The sequence below is a fragment of the Phascolarctos cinereus genome, unplaced genomic scaffold, assembly GCF_003287225.1.
Source record: "Phascolarctos cinereus isolate Bilbo 61053 unplaced genomic scaffold, phaCin_HiC Scaffold_4;HRSCAF=312, whole genome shotgun sequence".
NCBI lineage: Eukaryota > Metazoa > Chordata > Mammalia > Diprotodontia > Phascolarctidae > Phascolarctos > Phascolarctos cinereus.
Window position 1 is genome coordinate 569,200,741 of NW_027555847.1, and position 18,611 is coordinate 569,219,351.

Sequence of the window (18,611 nt, forward strand, 5' to 3'; positions counted from 1 at the left end):
TGTCTCATAGACATCTTAATACTCAACATGTCCAGAACAAAACTCATTATCTTTCTTTCTTACTCATTTCCTAACTTCCCTGTTACTGTGAAGGATACTGCCATGCAGGCCCACAGCATAGGCATCATCCTTGACTTCTCACTTTCTTACCATAAATTATCTGTTGTTAAGGTCTGTCTATCATTACCGTATACCATCTCTCACATGCTCTGCCACCACCCTGGTAGAGGCCCTTATCACCTGACACCTAGGCTATTTCAGTAGTCTGTTGATTGATCTCCCTGCCAAAGTCTCTCCCAATTCCAGTCCACCCTCAACTCAACTGTCAAAGTGATCTTCCTAAAGTGTATACCTGACTACATTACACACCATCACCACCATCATTGCTACCATCACTACATCACCACCACCAAGAACCACCCTGCTTCTCAATAGTCTCCAGTATTGCTGCCAGGATAAAATGTTAATTTGTCATTCAAAGCCCTTCATAACCCCCCCATATTCCCGGGCTTCTTACACATTACCTCACCCCATGTACTCTGAGATCCAGTGACACTAGTCCTTGTGCTGATCCTTGAAAAAGATACTCTATTTTCCAACTCCAAGAATTTTTTTTGGCTATCTTTCAATGAACAGATGTTCTTTTCAAGTCCCAGATAAGATCTCACCATTTACAGGAAGCCTTTCCAAGTCCCTCTTAATTCTAGTGCCTTCCTTCTTTAATTATTTCTGACTTATCCCATATTTAGCTCGTTTATACATGATTGTTTGCATGTTGTCTCTCCCATTAGATTGTGAGTTCCTTGAGATCAGGAAATTTTTTTGCATTTTTTTTTTATCATTAGCACTTAACACAGTGTCTGAGGCATGGCAGATACTTAATAAATGTTTATTGACTGGCTCTGTTGTCAGTTTTAACCAACCCATCTATCCCAATCAAAGATTCTATCCCTTATTTGTTGTTCCCTTTTCCCTCAAGATAGCTAAAACTTTTTTTCCGTATCTTTGTTTCCCTTGCCAACCTCAACTAATATTGGGTTTGAGCACTCCTGACACTCTTTTTATAGGTCCACACACCAATCAATTTTATATTCATCTTCTGTTATCAGCCCTTGCTCCCATCTTCTGTCCATTTATTTTAAAAATCTAATTGAGTCCCCTATTCATCCACATTGTTTTCTTCAGACATAAATATTATTGTTTCTCTTCATTGGAATTTTTTCCCTTTGTGTCTTCTGACTTTCTTTCTTGAACATCTCTCATCTCTGCTAGACTGATTTCTCCTATGGGATTTTAATCTGTGTAATTCTATCTATCCTTCCTCTGAATTCTGAAATCTGCTTTCTCAAAACCTAGTGTTTGTTCAGACTATGCCCAGCCTAGGCCCTCCTTTTCTATCACAAACTCTAAGAAGTGGTCACTGTACACCTCTGCCCCATAGGTTTACCATCATTTCTACCACAGCAACCAATTCCTTATTGATAATGAAAATCAGATCCAGAATACACTTTCATTTTATTGTCTCTATCTTTTGAAATGTAATTTCTATCAGCAAAGTAAGTTGAAATATGTTGGCTGCTCTAATATTTTTTTTCTTTTTGGAAGGGGAGAGCTAAAGTGAATTCTAGTAATTCTCTTGATAATTGAAGTTCCTTGTCACTATCTCATGTTATTTCTACTCCCCCCCCCCCATGCCCAATCCTTTAGGACAAGGACTGGTTCATTTTTCCTTTCATATCCTTAGCACTTGGCAAATGGTAGGCAATTAATAAATATTTGTTGATTGATTGCTATTATGCCCCTGTTCCAGGTTCATGGTGTTTCCCCAAGTCCCCATCTATTTGATATCCGTAGCCAAGTATCTGTAATATACACAAATAGTTTCACTCAATATAGAATATGTTATTTAGAACAATTAACCAAAGTGAGAAATACATGTGTAAAAAGAACTCTAGTTCATAAACATGCATATTTATTCACACTTCAGATATTAGCAGGTATTTGATCCTAATCTTTATATTTTGCTGTCCTATACATGCCTATACATAGCTAATGAGAATATAGAGAATGAGAAACTATAGAGACTTGCTTTTAATTAGTTAGGAAAATGAATATTATACAATATACAAATGCAGACATATTCCCCTCAGTGTGATTCTCTCAGACACTTGCTCACTAAAGCTAAGGTCTAGATACTGTTGTTGCTTGTCCTTCATTTTTGAAGAGGACCGATGACATCATGGAGTGATGTCTTTACTCTTGCCTGAATTGGATTTAAGTGAGGCAGAATTGCACAAAGTTGTCAGCCTCATTCTCTTTCCCTGAGTCATCTAAGTCCATTGGCAAGACAAAAGTCAAAATGACTGGTGATGGCCCAAGATGCATGGGATGTCTTTGATCTCTGACGGCCGCCTTCATGGCCATTGGAACAAATTGTTCTCATCTGCACATTTAGCCAGGAGAAGTCTTCACATGCTTGGGGTAGACAGCCCCCTAACTAACCAATGGGTTTGGGATTTGTTGGTTACCCTCAACTTGGTTTAGCCTGTCTGCCATGATGGTTTTAATGGGATGTGGCCACTATGCATGCTACAGCTTCTTAGAACTACAGGTGAGAACTGGGTAAATCAAGTGGACACCAAAGTAGGATGAACAGCCCTGAAAAGGTCTCAGCAGCCCTCACACCAGAGCTTCCCTAAAGAACATGAAATCTCCTCTTACTGTCATCACAGGCTTCCTTCAGTGTAGCTCTTTCCCACATTTTAATGAACATGTTCAGTATCATTAGAAAAAGCTCTGAAAGTTTTCCATGTAAAACTGCAGTATTTCTTAAATTCAAAAGACGAAAATATTCAGAGACACCACTGTAAAGGAAATGCCTTTTTTATGAATACCTGGGATTATTAAAAGGTTATTTTGTCTTCTAGTTTTTATAAAAATTGTTAGGGAGTTGAGTGTATGAAAGGGTATATTAAGTAAGATTTTTATTTTACTACATGTGATTTCCCCAAATCCTGAATGTTAATTAATTCATCTTCTGTTTGTTTGAGGAATTTCAGTCACACTTTATATGCTGGTTACTTTTTGGTTTTGCTAAAGAATGTGCTAAAGGTTTTGGTGACCATTTTATAGCACTTGTGAAGAAAAACTGCTGTGTTGCTATTTTAAAGCATCTTTAATCTTTGATTTTAAAAAAAGCCTGTTTAATTGGAAAGAGTGCTGGATTCAAAATAAGAGGCTTTGTGTTATAATTCTAGATCTGCCTCCTGCTCTCTGTGTGGCCCTGGGCAAGCCACTTTCCCTCTCTCAACCTCAGTTTCTTAATATGAAAAATGAAAAGATTAAGCAATCAGTAAGTTTTCATTAAATACCTACTATGTTCCAGGCATTACAAAGTCAAAAATGAAGCAGCTCTTGCCTTTAAGGAACTTATATCTTATTAAGGGAGACAACATGAATATATATAGGTTTAATTAAACACATGCAAAATATATACAAGGTGACCTTGAATGAGGAAGGCACTTGGGATGGGGGTGTGTGGTGGGGGACAGGTAAAGGAATAGGAAAACATAGTGCTTGAGCTCTGTCTTGAAAGAAACCAGAGATGCTAAGTAAAAGTGAGGAAAAGAGCATTCTAATTATGAGGAACAGGGAGTGCAAAGGTGTATGGGCAGTAGACGAATTGTCATATGTGAAGAACGGCACAAAGTCCAGCATGGTCTGTCTATATGGTACTTGGAGAGGGATAATATGTAATAAGACTAAAAAGGTAAGATGGGGAAAGGTTATTAAGAGCTTTAAGTGCTAAATAGAAGAGTTTATATTTGATCCTAGTGGTAATGGGGGGGGGGGAAGCTAGCTGATACAGTGGATACAGTGCTAGGCCTGGAGTCATCTTTCTCATCTTTCTGAATTCAATTCTGGCCCTCAGACACTTACTAGCTGTGTGGCCTTTGGCAAGTCACTTAATCCTGTTTGCCTTATTTTCCTCATCTGCCTAAATCTGTCTTGCATCATGGAGTCTGTTTGATGTCCTTGAAGAGACAGAGAGTGAATCTAGCCAATAGTATAGCTTGTCCTCAATACATCTTGGGAAGGTTTCCCCATTTTTAAAAGATGAAGAATCTAAAATGGAAATTACATGACTTATCCAAGCTTATTGAAGTAGTAATTAATAAGGGCCTTTTCTCTCAGGCCTCACATGGTACTTTGTTTACAGTTTTATATGATGTATTTATCATATATTATTGTGTATCTTCGTTGTTGCTAAGTAGTCTTTCCTTGTTAGATTGTAAAGTTCATAAGGGCAAGTATAATCATATTTGAACTTTGTATCACACCTAGTGTCCCCAGTGGGCACTTTAGACATGTTCGCCAAATTAAATTGAATTGGTAGAGATGAGTAGAAGGCAGTGTTGTATTTTGGAAAGAACATCGGAGAGCTAGAGGCCTCAATCTCACCCTTCATCAATCATTAATGATGTGACTTCAGGAAACTTGTTTGGCCTTTCTCTATCTCAGTGTCTTCATCTATAAGATAATAATTGTACTACCTAATTCACAAGTTCATTATGAGAACAAAAACTTGATAATGTCTATATACAGTTTTAAGGCACTACTCTAACAAACTGGCATGAGATGGGATTGGATCTCAAGTCTTCCAACTTCATATCTAGCACAGTGTTTCCAAGATGCTGCTGCACTCCTTTCTGGGAAGAAAACGAATCCATTAATCTGCCCTGTTTCTCCTCTATAGATCTAAAGATGTGGTTATCAAATCAAAGACACTTACTGGATTCCTTCTATTGAATTCCTTTGAACACAGACTATCTGAATGTCATGAATGTCTACCTCTTCAAGGAGTCCTGGGATACCAACAAGGTAGAGCATCACACAGACCGATATGACAATGAAAAGCTGATTGTACGCCGAGGGCAGCCTTTCTATGTCCAAATTGAGTTTAATCGCCCTTATGATCCCAAAAAGGATATCTTCAGACTGGAATATGTCATTGGTGAGTGCTATGACTAAATAAGAAGTGTAATACAAGGGGTGGGGGAGTAGAAGAAACTGGGATGGTGATAGAGATGGTATTGCCTGACTTTTAGAACAAGGATTTGAGTTGTGCGGTTTAACAAACTGAGAAGTAAGTTAGCCCCAAAATGTAATTCCCCACCACCAACTTGACACTAAAGTTAATTTCCCATTACTAACTCACTGGGTAATACAAGGTGGGTCACTAGATGTCTCTATGCTCTAGATTGTGGAACAATGTTTAGTTATAGACATCAATAAACTAGAGAGTGTCTAGATATAAGGGCAATTATGATAGTGAAGTGCCTCAAGACCATGAACATTCATTCATTCAATTAATATTTATTAAGTACCCTCTATGTGCCAGGCACTGTGCTAAATGTTGGGGATACAAAAAAGAGATAAAAGACAGTCCCTGCTCTCAAGGAGCTTATATTTTAATGGGGAAGACAACATGCAAAAAATATATATACAAAGCAAGCTGTATTCTGGATAAATAGGAAATAATCAAAAGAAGGAAAGCACTGGAATTTTTTTTAAAGGCAATTGGGGTTAAGTAACTTGCCCAGGGTCACACAGCTAGTAAGTGTCAAGTGTTTGGTCTGAGGCTGGATTTGAACTTAGGTCCTCCTGACTTCAGGGCCAGTGTTCTATCCACTGCACCACCTAGCTGCCCTGAAAGCACTGGAATTAAGAGGGGTCGGGGAAAGGTTCCAGTTGTTAAAGGAACTGGGGCAAGAAGAGTTAGACTGAAGAAAGGAGTACTTGGGAGGAACATGATAGCTCTCTTCAAGAATTTGAAAAGCCATAATGCAGAAAAGGGATTAGAATTGTTTTACTTAGATCTATAAGGGAAAATCACGAACAATGGAAAGAGTTAACAGGAGGCAAATTTTTACTCAATGTAGGGGAAGTTTCCTAACAGTTAGAGCTATCCCAAATGGAATAAATGGCCTTTGGAAGTAGATGTTTCTTTCTCAATCACAGTCTCTGACAGAGGTTGATGATGACTTGTTAGGGATGCTGTTGGAGTATAGAATTGGATTAGGTATCCTCTAAGGACACATATTACCTTTGAGACTTTCTGATTCTGTATCCACAACCATGCCCCAGTAGTCAATTATACCCATCTAGGTATAAAAATTTTTCAAGGGAAGAAAGGGAAAAGAAATAAAGAAGGAAAGGAAGAAGGAAAGAAGGAAAAAAGGAAGGAAGGAGGAATGAAAGAAGGAAAACAGGAAGGAACAAAGGGAGGGAGGGAGAGATGAATGAAGAAAGGAAAGGAGGAGAAAGAAGGAAAGAAAGAAAGAAGAAAGTAAAAAGATGAAAAGAGGGAGAGAAGGAAAGAAGAAAGAAAGGAAGAAGACCCAAGCCTTGAATGATTTCAATTGGCTATAGGTGATTTATAGACATGATATCTGACTGATTAGATTTTTAAACTTTTCTTCTCACCGTTTTATTTAACATCATATTTTGTAGGCACAACTTTTGTTTCATCCAAAACATTGGATGACAAAAATAATTCTAAACTGCATTGTGTATAGTATGCCCTAAGTGCACAAGAGTAGCACTTAAAATGCTGACCAAAAACAAATATCAAATTCAAAATTCAAACTACATGATGAGTATTGCATGATCTTATTCAGCATGTGAAGTTTATAGCTGTAAAAATAAGTAGGAGATAAAAATAATTGGATAGATGAACAGCAGAAGGTACAGCATTTACAAAGTTAAATGTTAGATCTGGAAAAGTCCATCCTCCTCATTTTACAGGTGAGGAAATTGACATCCAGAGAGATGAAATGATTTGCACAGAATAGTACAGCTACTTGGTCAGAACTAGTATCCGGAGTTCCAATCATTCAGTTTAGTATTCTTTGCATTACATTATAACATGCTTGTAAATGCTTTTAGATAAGAGATAAAAGTTATTTTCAATGTTTCTTTCAATATGTTTCCCTTATTTTTATAAAGAGCAGTAAAACTTTATTTGACTAAAATGTTCTTGGTGAATTTTTAGTAGAATGGGCACTCTTGCCTTCTATGCATGTCCAATATCTAATGGTTTTCATGATTACTACTTTATAACATAGTTTGAGTTCTGGAAATCTTATTTTTTCCATTCCCCCCCCCCCATTATTTAACTTGATATCCCAGACCTTCTGGTTCTCCAAATGAATTTTGTCATTATTTTGTCTAGTTCTAGAAAGTAACCTCATGGAAGTTTGATTGATATAGCACTAGGTAGTATCATTATGTTTATTGTCATGGCATGGTTCAATCATGAGCAGTGAGTGTTTCTACATATGTTTGTCTTCCCTTATTTCTTTAAAGAGTGCTTTGTAATTATACTTTTATTTCTTAAGTGTGCTGTGATAGACTCTTGGCTATTTCATGCAATTTGCATTTTGAATGAAATTTCTCTTTCTATTATTTCCTCCTTTTTCGTTGTTGTTAGATGTGTTAACAATTTATGTGTATTTATTTTGTATTTTGTAATATCAAAACGTAATTGTCTCAATTTGTTTCTTTGATGATTCATTGAGGTTTTCTAAGTAAGCCATCATATCTGCAATTAGAAAAAAATTTCTTCTCTTTATTGCTAATTTACACCTCCAATTTCTTTCTATTTCCTTATTGTTATTACTAACATTTCTAGAAAAAAATGTCAAATCATAATGAGGATGAGAGAATCTTTGCTTTATTTATGTGCTCATTGAGAAGTCTTCTAGTGTTTCTCCAAGGCAAATAATGCTAACTTTCAGTTTTAGGGATCTACTATTAAGCATATAAAAATAATTTTTATATTCTTGTGCTTTTTAGAGTTTTAATCAGGAGTGTTATATTTCGTCAAAGGGTTTTTCTGTACCTATTGATGTGATCATGTGGTTTTGATTGGTTTGTCTCTAATATTGTTAATTGTGTTCATTACTTTCCTAATGTATAACCACACTTAAATCCATGGTAGAAATTCAGCTTGGTCATTTTGAATACTTTTTTTTTTGGCTAGATTACTGTAATTATTTTGGCTAGGTTTTTATTTTTAAAAAATTTGTATCACTTTTTATTAATCATATAGCTTTATAGTTCTCTTCAATTTATCCTGTGCTGATTTATGCATAAGAACTATAATAATTTGATTAAAAAAGAGTTTGGTAGAGTTTTCTATCTCAATAAGAATAATATGTATATCATAGGTATAAATTCCTCTTTACATATTTAACAAAACTCACATTAAAATGTATCTAGACCATGGAGTCCCCCCATCCCCATCTTTGGAAGTTACTTATTCAGTTTTACTTCTTGTTACTGGATTGACTGAAATCTCTATTTCATCTTCTTTGACTTGAATATTTTATACTTTTTAAGGTAATCCTTTAAATTCTAAATTTTACCAGCATATAATTATTATACTAATTTCTGATAATTTTTAATATTTCTTTTCTGTCAATTCACCTTGTCAATTTTTTATTTTTATAATTTATTTTTTTAAATTTAAGTTGGCACAAATTTATTGATTTTATTAATGTTTTCAAAGAAATAGCTTTTAGCTTTATCATTTCTAAAGACTTATTTTCTTTTTTTTTACCTCTTCTGATTTGCAAGGCATTTTTCTTTTGTATTTATTTTGTGTTTGATGAGTTATTGATTCTCCTCTTTTAACATTGCATATTCAGATCATTATTTGGCTTTTTGTTTTACTAATGTGTTGTTAGAATTATAATTGTTCTCTGCGTACTATTTTAACTTCATCTCAATTTTTTTAGTATTTTGTTTCAACATCATTCTTTTCATAGAGTTGTTAATCATTTCTTTTTTTTTAATTCATTTGTTATTCAAATTGTCATGATTAAACTTCCATTGGGTCTGTATCTTCTACTTGTATTCCCTTTATTAAGTACTACTTTCATAATCTTATAGTCTAGAAAGGATGTATTTAATATTTTTCTCTTTTGAATTTATTAGTAATTTTTTATTTTCCTAGCATGTGGTTGACTTTTATGATGGTACCATATGATGCTACGAAACTTATATAACATACATTTACACACACATATACATATATATTTATACTTTTTAAATAGTCTTACTCAGAAGGTGCCATAACTCTTTCAAATCTAACTTGTCCCACAGTCTGTTCAGCTCCATATTTGTTTTGTTTAGATTTATCTAGCAGATCTACATCAAAGTCTCCTATCTATGTCTGGATTTTGGGTTTTCTTTGTTGTTGCTACGGTTGTTATTGTTGTTGTTGTTGTTTAGCAATTCAGGTCATTTTTCCTTTAGTCATTTAGATATGATGCCACTTGAGATATACACATTTAATAAGGATATTGTTTTGCTGTCTATGGTGCCTTTAAGCTTGATATTGTTTCCCTATTAACCTCTCTTAGAAACATGAATTTTCTTTCTTTGCTTTTTTTCTTTTTTTCTGATAGCATGATTACAACTCTTGCTTCCTTCATCAATGTCAATATGTCTCATAAATATTTATGAACATTCTTCACCATCCTGTCTCTATTCCATTCCTGAAATATGAAGTAAACCTTCCTCCTGCCCTTTCTGCCAAACCTTGAAGGCAGCAAGAGCAAAAAATGGGCAGTTCTTTCTCTGCATATAAGATGTGGGCCTCCCTGCTCATTGCTAAGTCAGAAAATAATTCTGATACTGAAAGTCTTAGGTAAAATGATGAGTAACTAGCCTTGAATTTGAGAGTATTTTAATGGCATTTTGAATTTCTTCCCTCTGGCTATATATTCCTTGGTACAATAAAAATAATTTCTTTTTAAAACCCTTGCACTAAAATCCTACCACAATGCTTTATTGTAGTGCAGAGCTGATCCTGGTTTTCTTCCAAGTTTGGCCAATGGAGTTTAAGCTCCAGAAAGGCCTGAGATATGGGTCTAGGGATGAATTGCATCTGTTGTTGTATGAGGACCAGCTTACTTAAGTTCTGAGACACTCATCATCAGCTGAGCTCGAAGGTGATTGATTTCTCAGCTACAGGAGCTCCCGATGCTCTTCTGACAAGTCATAGAAGACTTGTTATTAGTGTTGGACTACTTCCACACTGACATAATCAAAGATTACATGTTCTCAATGAATAGATCATGGGATTTGGAGTCAGAAGGCCTGGGTCCAAACCCTGGTTCTGTCAGTTATCACCAGTATGACCCTGGGCAAGTCCAGGTTCCTCATCTATACGATGAGGATGGGGTAGGATGGATTATATGACTTTAAAGGTCCCTTCCATCTCTAAACCTATGATTCTGAATATACGGAGGCATATTTTAAACCTATGTCTGTGTAACAAAAGTGTGAGGTTTTCCTAAACTTTATTCCAAAGTAAATAGCTTTTTAGAGATGCCATTGCATTTGAAGATTTTCTGTTTCATTACAGCTGTGAAGAAAAGGAACTTAGAGAATTTTCTACTCAACCCTGAGAAGGGAAGGAGCATTAATATAGGGAATAGCATTAATATAGCACCAACTATGTTCCAGGTGCTGTGCTAAGTGCTTTATAAACATTATTTCATTCGATACACTCAACAACCCTGGGAAGTATGTGCTAGTATTATCCCCCAGTTCACAGTTGAGAAAACTAAGGCAAATAGGTTAAATGACTTGCCAGGGTCACACAGCCAGTAAGTGTCTGAGGCCAGATTTGAACTCAGGACTTCTTAACTACAGGCCCAGCACTCTATCCACTGTGTCACTTAGCCGAGGATTCTCTTTAGTTAAAATTCTCACTAAAGTCCTTCTCCACTGTTTTGTAAGTGTAGAGTGTCCCTAGACTCTCAAAGGCTACATCAGGGTAGCCTACATTCTGGCAGATTTTACCAAACTAAGAAGCCTTGGAGTATGGGCCTGGCAGAGGTTTCCATTTCTGACATCCAAAGATCATCCAACCTAAGTTCAAAGAAGCTCATGAATTTTATCAGCCCCAGTAGACTACAAAACCATCTGCTAAAAGTATGAAAAGCTTTCTATCTGTTAGCAGAGAGAGTATCCACGTGAAGATATAGATCTTATAAAAATGAAGAAGTATATGATAAATAGAGCCTGTTTCAAGAGAATCTAGAAATGGCTTTTCTCTAGTTGGGCATCATAATGGAGTCTGAGCTTCAGGTAGGTCACACGGTTACTTCAGGACTTCAGTCATGAATGCAGTACTGAGCCACGTTTTTGCCTTTTAAAAAAATGTATTTCTGTGGCCTCATTTGGACTCAGAAATAACTCTTGAAATGCAGTGTTTTTCCTTTTCCTGTTGAACTGAATAAAGCTATGGAAATTAGGCTTTAAAGCAATTGTCTGTAACAAGAACAGACAAGAGCAGAATGCCAACTGGAAAGAAAACGAAATGTGAGGATCTGGTTTTATAGATCCTAGGTGTGCCGCAAGTCAAGGAAACTCAATATATGAAAATTGGGTTTAAGAAAAAAAGGAAGGAGAGAAAAAAATAGATGGGGAGATGATAGATTTTATAAAGGCATCCTTTGCTTTCTCCAATGGAATCACCATCCAGTTCCTTCAGATAGCTCCCTTAATGCATTTCAACTATGATGACATTCACCCAAGTTTGATTTGCACATTTTCAGGAACACAGCCGTTCCAAAAACCAAGTCACAATTATAAAAAATAGAACCCTCTCATTTTCTTTCCAATTTTTATCACTGGAATTTAGAGCTGAATGGGATTCTAGAGATAATTTTATCCAACTTTCTCCCTACCTCCTATCAAAGGCTCCAATATTTTACATTGGAGAAAAATGAGGCCCAGAGAGATTAAATGAGTTGGTGCCCCTCTTGACTTATTCCAGGTGAGCTGGGTTGTGGTAACAATATAACTTATATCATCACTATATTGTCTTATATCATCACTATCCTCTACATCCAAGCTCTGGGGCCAACTGATAAATGTGAATCTCTCTGATGACAAAATCTTCTGTAATCCAACTCCCTTAGTTGGGCTCTATGATAGTTCATCTTATAAAGTATAGATAGGATAGTGGAGAGAACCCTGGATTTGGAGTCTAGGGTTTGTAGGGTCAGATACCAAGTTCTGTCATAGACTACTTGTATGACTTTGGGCCAGTTACTTAATTTCTTTGGGCCTCAGTTTCCTCAGTCATAAAATGAAGGGATTAGACTAGGTCAGGGTTTCTTAACTTTGTTGTGTATCATGCACCCTTTGGCAGTTTGGTGAGACCTATGGATCCCTTCACAGAATATAAATACATAAAATAAAAGACATAGGATTATAAAGGAAACTGATTATACCAAAATTTAGTGATATATATATATATATATATACATATATACATATGTATGCATATACACCCACACATATATAGCTTTATTATTTATTTTAAACATTTTAAAAATTTTGAGTTCCAAATTCTTTCTCCCTTCCATCCCTCCCCCACCCATTGAGAAGACAAGAAATATGATATCAACTATACATGTGAAATCATATAAAACATATTTCCATATTAGTCATGGGGCAAGAAAATAAAGAAAGTCAGAAAATTATACTTCAATTTGCACTCAGAGTTCATCAGTTCTCCCTCTGGGGGTAGATAGCATTTTTCATCATGGGTCCTTTGGAATTGTCTTGAATCATTGTCATTGATCAGAGTAGCCAAATCTTTCCCAGTTGATCATAGATACAATATTGTCATTAATGTGTATCTCTTCATTTCACTCTGCATTAATTCATATATGTCTTCCCAGGTTCAAAATATGCATTGTTTAGAAGTTCATAGACCTCCAGGTTAAGAACTTTCTCTAAGGTCCATTGCTACTTAAAAACAATGATCCTGTCAATTCTTCTTAATAGTAAACCATGTCATAAAGAGTTCTAACATATTATCTTTTTCCAGACTTCCTCCTCCATATCTCAATCTATTAATTTTATTGTTATTCTTTATGTTTTAATAATTATCATCTTTTAACTAACCATTGGTAATATACTGTTATTTATGTGAGTTAGGTGGGAGGTGTTAATGAAGGTGAGGTATGGTAGTGGGCAGGAAATGTACTTGGTGGTCTATCCAAGCCTCTTATTCTTTCCACCTCTGTCTGTGGCCGTGATAAATCATGAAAGGCACTGAGCATTAATTATAGGTTCCTGTAACCTGGAGCCTGAGCTGTGAAAGCTTAAGGATGGCTTGTGGTGTTAATTTGCTTTTACTGAAACGTATGCCTCCCTGCTGCTTTTGATATAATGTGGAAGGAAGGGGAAAAAAATTAGAATTCATTTAAGGGAAGAATTCTCTGTTGTATATCTCTCCCTTCATCAAAGAACTGAAATATTTCAACCTCTTGAGCAACCTGGTGCTTTGAAATAACAATAAATAGGATTAGCCAGCAAGATTTCCCATGGCACTTCAACCACTCCCAGATAGTAAGGGAGTGAGGTCCATAGGGGTAAAGTGAAACATAGCTTTAATTGAAGGGGGAATTGTGAATGGGGCATTGCAGTCTTTCTTCAGCTCTCCTCAAGTAGTGTGATACTCAGATCTGACCTACAGACATCTGAATTTACCGACTTCTCAAATCAGGTGAATAATTCCATATATACCCCAATGAATCAATTTACTTAAAGTGCAGATCTTCTCAGCTGTGTTTCAGTAAACAGGCCCTTCTCTTCAGGCTTTGTCTTAGAAGTAATGTATAAGCGATTGCCATGGTATCTGAAATTCCACCATTAAAGATTCATTCTTTGGGATTTCCTTCTCTCTGTGGTCCTCTTTTAGAATGCCATTTGAGGAGCTAACACAAAATAATTAACCCTAAGGTTACCTTAGTGAGGCATGTACTCCCATCTCTCAAGGTTGTGAAAGGAAAGCAGTTTGTAAGATTAAAAGTGCTATAACTTGTTACTGAGAGACAGAACCATGGGAACTTAAACTAGAGAGGCCCATCCTTCCTCATTTTAGAGCACAGGTTTCCTGGATTGTTGTTCACTTCCCCGAGAAGAGTATCTGGGAGATTATACTCATTCAAGTACATTTAATCACTGAATGACACTGAAAGCTACTCACTAGAGAGTCCTAGACCTACTTTAGTGGTTTACACATGTCCTGCTATGGCAAAAGTTCTGGGTCAATACCATGGTCTCTAAGGTTATCAAATATTTTGCTCATGTTCCATGCTTCAGCTCTGTGGCATGCGACCACTCTTTGTTAGGGGTGATTGGATAGGCTACCCACTAGCTAACCCTATCTTCTTTTAAACTAATATATCAGTGCATACTAGATATGTGACATTAGCATAACAGAGTTGGTTCTTCCCAAAAGTAGACACATTCCAGAATAAGTTACATGGATTTTTTTTTCAGTGTAGGGCCAATAAATAAATAGTACTTAATAACCAGAGAACACTATGCATTATAAATGTATAAATAGGTAATGTGTGACCATGAGCTCACTCCTCTTATAACAAATGAAACTAATAGTCCAAACTGAAACTATATAGAGCAGTTTGGTTGGAGTGTGGTATGCAGAAAAGGAATTACTATGAAATAAAGATAGATAGAGAGGTTAGAATCAGCTTAGGGATATCTCTAAATTCTAGGCTAAGATATTAGTATTTTATTTGGTAGGCAATGGGGAACTAAGGGTTTTGAGCAAGTGTGTGAAGTGATCAAAATTGTGAATTTGAAAGACGACTTTGACAGGTTTGAAAAGGTTAGACTAGAGAGGGCTGAAATTGGCAGCCAGTAGAGTAGTTAGGAAGTCACTACAATGCCATAAATGAGAGATTATAAGAACCTAAACTAAGGTGGCAGTAGTGGGAGTGGGTAAGACAGGACAAATGTGAAAGATATTTCAATGCAGAATTGACAGAACTTAGCAACTGATTTGGTTTTAGGGATAAAAGGAAATAAAAGGTCAAAAATGATTCTTGAATTCTTTTGAATCTGGGTAACTGGAAAACAGAAGTGCCATCAACAGAAACAGAGAAACCAGGAAGCAGGAAGTAGATTTTGGAGAGAAAGATGACGAGTTTAGGATTCTGTTATAAAAGCAAATCTAGCACCTAGCACAATGTCTGGCACATAGCAGGTGTTTAATAACTGCTGGTTGATTTGACTTGAAATTAAATGTTTATTTTAAAAGTACACAATTTTAAAAGTAATTCAAGCTATATTCCTTACATTGCTATTTTATGAAAGTAGGAAATAAATATCTGGAATGTTTAGGAAACAGAATGAGGAGTTAGTGTGAAACTGATTGAGGGTATGTCAATGTTAGAAACATGTAATAGGAGTTTCAGTTGAAAACATAACAGTGTTTTCTACTTCATACTTGGTCAACAAAGTTTCATTAATATGCCTGAAAAATGACTTTAAACTAGTCATACTTACAATCCTTTAAGTCAACTTTGAGGCATTGTCATGACATGTAGCTTGTGATGTTCAGTTCAATAAGTAGTTAGAGATGTAGGCCTGAAGCTTGGGCAGAGATGAGAGCTAGAAAAAGAAATTCAGGAGTAACAGGATAAAAGTGATTCCTGAAGCTATAAGAATGGATAAGTACCCTAAGAGAAAGAGTATACAGTGAAAGAAGGGCAGAGAAAGTGCAGGAAAGGGTCATGACAGACATGCGCCCATTTGGTTGTTGTTCAGTCATATCTGACTTCTCCATGCTCCTATTTGGGGTTTTCTTGGCAAAGACACTAGAGTGGTTTGCCATTTCCTTCTCCAGCTCATTTTACAGATGAGGAAACTGAGGCAAACAGGGTTAAGTGACTTGTCCAGGGTCACATAGCTAGTAAGTGTCAGAGACCTGATTTGAACTCAGGAGGTCTTCTTGATTCCAGACCCAATGCTCTATCCACTTTTCCACCTACCTGTGCGCATTCATCCATAGAGATTGCTTTCCTCCTAACAGATGGAAGGGTGCAATGTGAGCATTTGGGGAGAAGGGCTGAATGTGTTAGTAAAGACCTAAGAAGGCAAGTATTGCAAATTTACAGTTTTTCTGAGAACTGGTCATTAATTATGTCACCTCAGTTTAGTCCCTCAACCTCCTTGATCTTCCAATTCCTCATTTTTTTTCAATTCCTTATTTTTTTAAACATGGAGGATTGGACTGGGTGATCCCTATGATCTCTTTCCAATCTAATATTTGATGATTCCATGATTCTTAGGGCCTTGTCCCTAGTTGCCCACTTATTGCACCTTTTGAATGATTATCTCCATTGAATTTCTGTATCTCCTCGTTCCTTCAGCCCAGATTGATTTGTCCATTTCCAAAAGGTTAGCAGCTTTCATAAAAGTGCTAGGGGAGGGAGTTTGAGTAACCAGGGAGCTGCATATTATTCTCTTCTAGAATATTGAGGAGAGGGATTGATAGAAGTGTAATGATTTTTCAGCCCAATATATTGTCTTCCCTTTAGTTCTCATTGTTATTTTTCTTTTTGACCTTTAAGCCATCATTCCAAACATAAATATAATTCTAACTACATGACTTTCATGTTTTACAACTTTATCTTTTCCTAAAAGAAAATATGTTTTTAAAAAATATTCAATTTTAAAATGTTTACTAAATTATTACATTAGATGTTCTCATGTTGTGGTAGCATTTCCTTCCCACACTTGTCCTCCCCTACCCAGCAACCAGTCTTTATTAAAGGCAATAGCTAAATAGGTTTTGATATGCACAAATTTCTTTTACTTTTTTTTTTTCAGAAATACATCCATTTTATGAAATAAGGCCTGATTGTTGGTCACTGAGTATATGAATAGTTTGAAAATGTTCACGTACCTGCCCGAGCAGGTACTAGGGAGTGACTTAGACAGGAGGAGAAAAAAACCCCAACTCATAGTTGTTGAACTGATTCTTGTACAATTTCTGTGCTTGTCTGCTTATTAGATTAGGCTTTCACTTTTTCATCAGTCTAGCATAATTCAACTGACAAAAAAAATAACTCAATAAACATTTATTAAGTGCCTACTAGGTGCTGGGGACATAATGATGAAAAATTACACAATCACTGACCTCAAGGAGCCTAAAATCTAGTATAGGCAAGAAGACATGGACTCAAATAATACAATTTAGACCCTGACTAAAAGTATAAGGATATGTCAAGTTGTCTCCTGGCTTAGAAATTTAAAAAGGAGTCATTTCTGCCTAAAGAGCTAGGCAAGCCCACATATGGAAAAGATATGGTAATGTGCTGGTACTTGAAGACTGGGATTAAGCTGAGGAGGAGGAGGTATAGGGAGTTAGGTGATGCAGTGGATAGAGTGCTGTAGCTTGGTGTCAGAAAGACCGAAACTCAGAGCTGTGTGACTCCAGGCAAGTAGTGTAGCCTTCTGTCTGCCACAGTTTCATCATCTATAAAATGGGGATAATAACACCACCTACCCTCCAGGGTTAAAGTGAAGATAAATGAGATGATGTTTGTATAGCATTTTGTAAAACTAAAGGTGCTATATTATGCTAGTTGTATTATGCTAGTTGCTAGTAGTAGACAAAAAAATAGTTTATTTCAAATAAAGTGTTAAAATAGTTTATTTCAAGAGGATGGTATATTCAAAGCTGTAGGTGAAGAAGAGGGCAGGACTAGGTTGGGAAACAAAGAGTAGTCCACTTTGGCATCAGTATAGAGTATATGTGCAGAGTAATATGAAATGAGCCTGGAAAAGGAGTTTGGAGCCATATCTTGGAGGCCTTGAATGGCGGTAGTTAAAGAAGCATGTGGTTAGGGGCAGCTAGGTGGCACAGTAGATAGAGATCCAGCCTTGGAGTCAGGAGGACCTGAGTTTAAATCGGGCCTCAGACACATGACACTCACTAGCTGTGTGATCCTGGGCAATTCACTTAACCCCAATGGCCTAAGCAAAAAATAAAAAATAAATAAAAGCGTGTGGGTTTTATTTAGTAGACAATGGAGACAGAGGTACTTAAGGTTTTTCAGCAGGGGACTGAAATGGGCAGATCTATGCATAAAAGAATTGTTCCCCTAACAGTATTAAGTATGTGTTGGAAAAGGAAGAGACTAGAAGCAGGAAGCCTGGTTAGGAGGTTCTCTACTTACGGGAACCTGAACTAGAGAAATGGTCAAAATGAAAAGGAAGAGATAGAGGTAAAATTGGCAGAACTTGGCAATTGATTAGATTTCAATGGTAAAGGAGAGGGAAAACTCAAAGACTGCTTATGAGGTTTCTGTAGTGTAATTAATAGTGGTTTCATATTTATTTTTTCAGCCTACTTTATTTCTGAGCATCCATGGGCCTTTTCAGATTAAGGTGTACTTTGTCAAACTTCTTTATCTAAACTCAGTAAGAATTTTGGTGATAAAGCAAATGGGCAAAGGAGCTTCCTAAAAAGCAATTGGGAAATTGGGGAGGGGTTATCCTCTCAAGGTGAGAGGATCTCAATATGTATAGTGTAGTGGGAAGTACATTTAAAATACAAGGATCTGGGTTCAAATTCTGGCTCTGCTACTTATTAATTTGAATAAGTCACTTCATCTCCTTGGCTCTCAGCCTCCTCAACTATAAAATGGAAGAGTCGGCTTAGATGACCTTTAAGGTCCTGTTCAGCTTGACATTGATAATATGAT

General features: G+C 36.3%; 1 protein-coding gene across 2 annotated transcripts in view; it reads left to right on the top strand.

Annotated features, from left to right (window-relative positions):
- F13A1 (coagulation factor XIII A chain) overlaps positions 1-18,611 on the top strand; it is a 194,657-nt gene that overhangs the window by 18,406 nt on the left and 157,640 nt on the right. For both annotated transcript variants that reach the window (XM_020973813.2, XM_020973812.2), the window contains exon 3: positions 4,826-5,014. In XM_020973813.2, the coding sequence (XP_020829472.1) occupies positions 4,826-5,014 (189 nt within the window). The remainder of the gene's footprint in view (positions 1-4,825; positions 5,015-18,611) is intronic.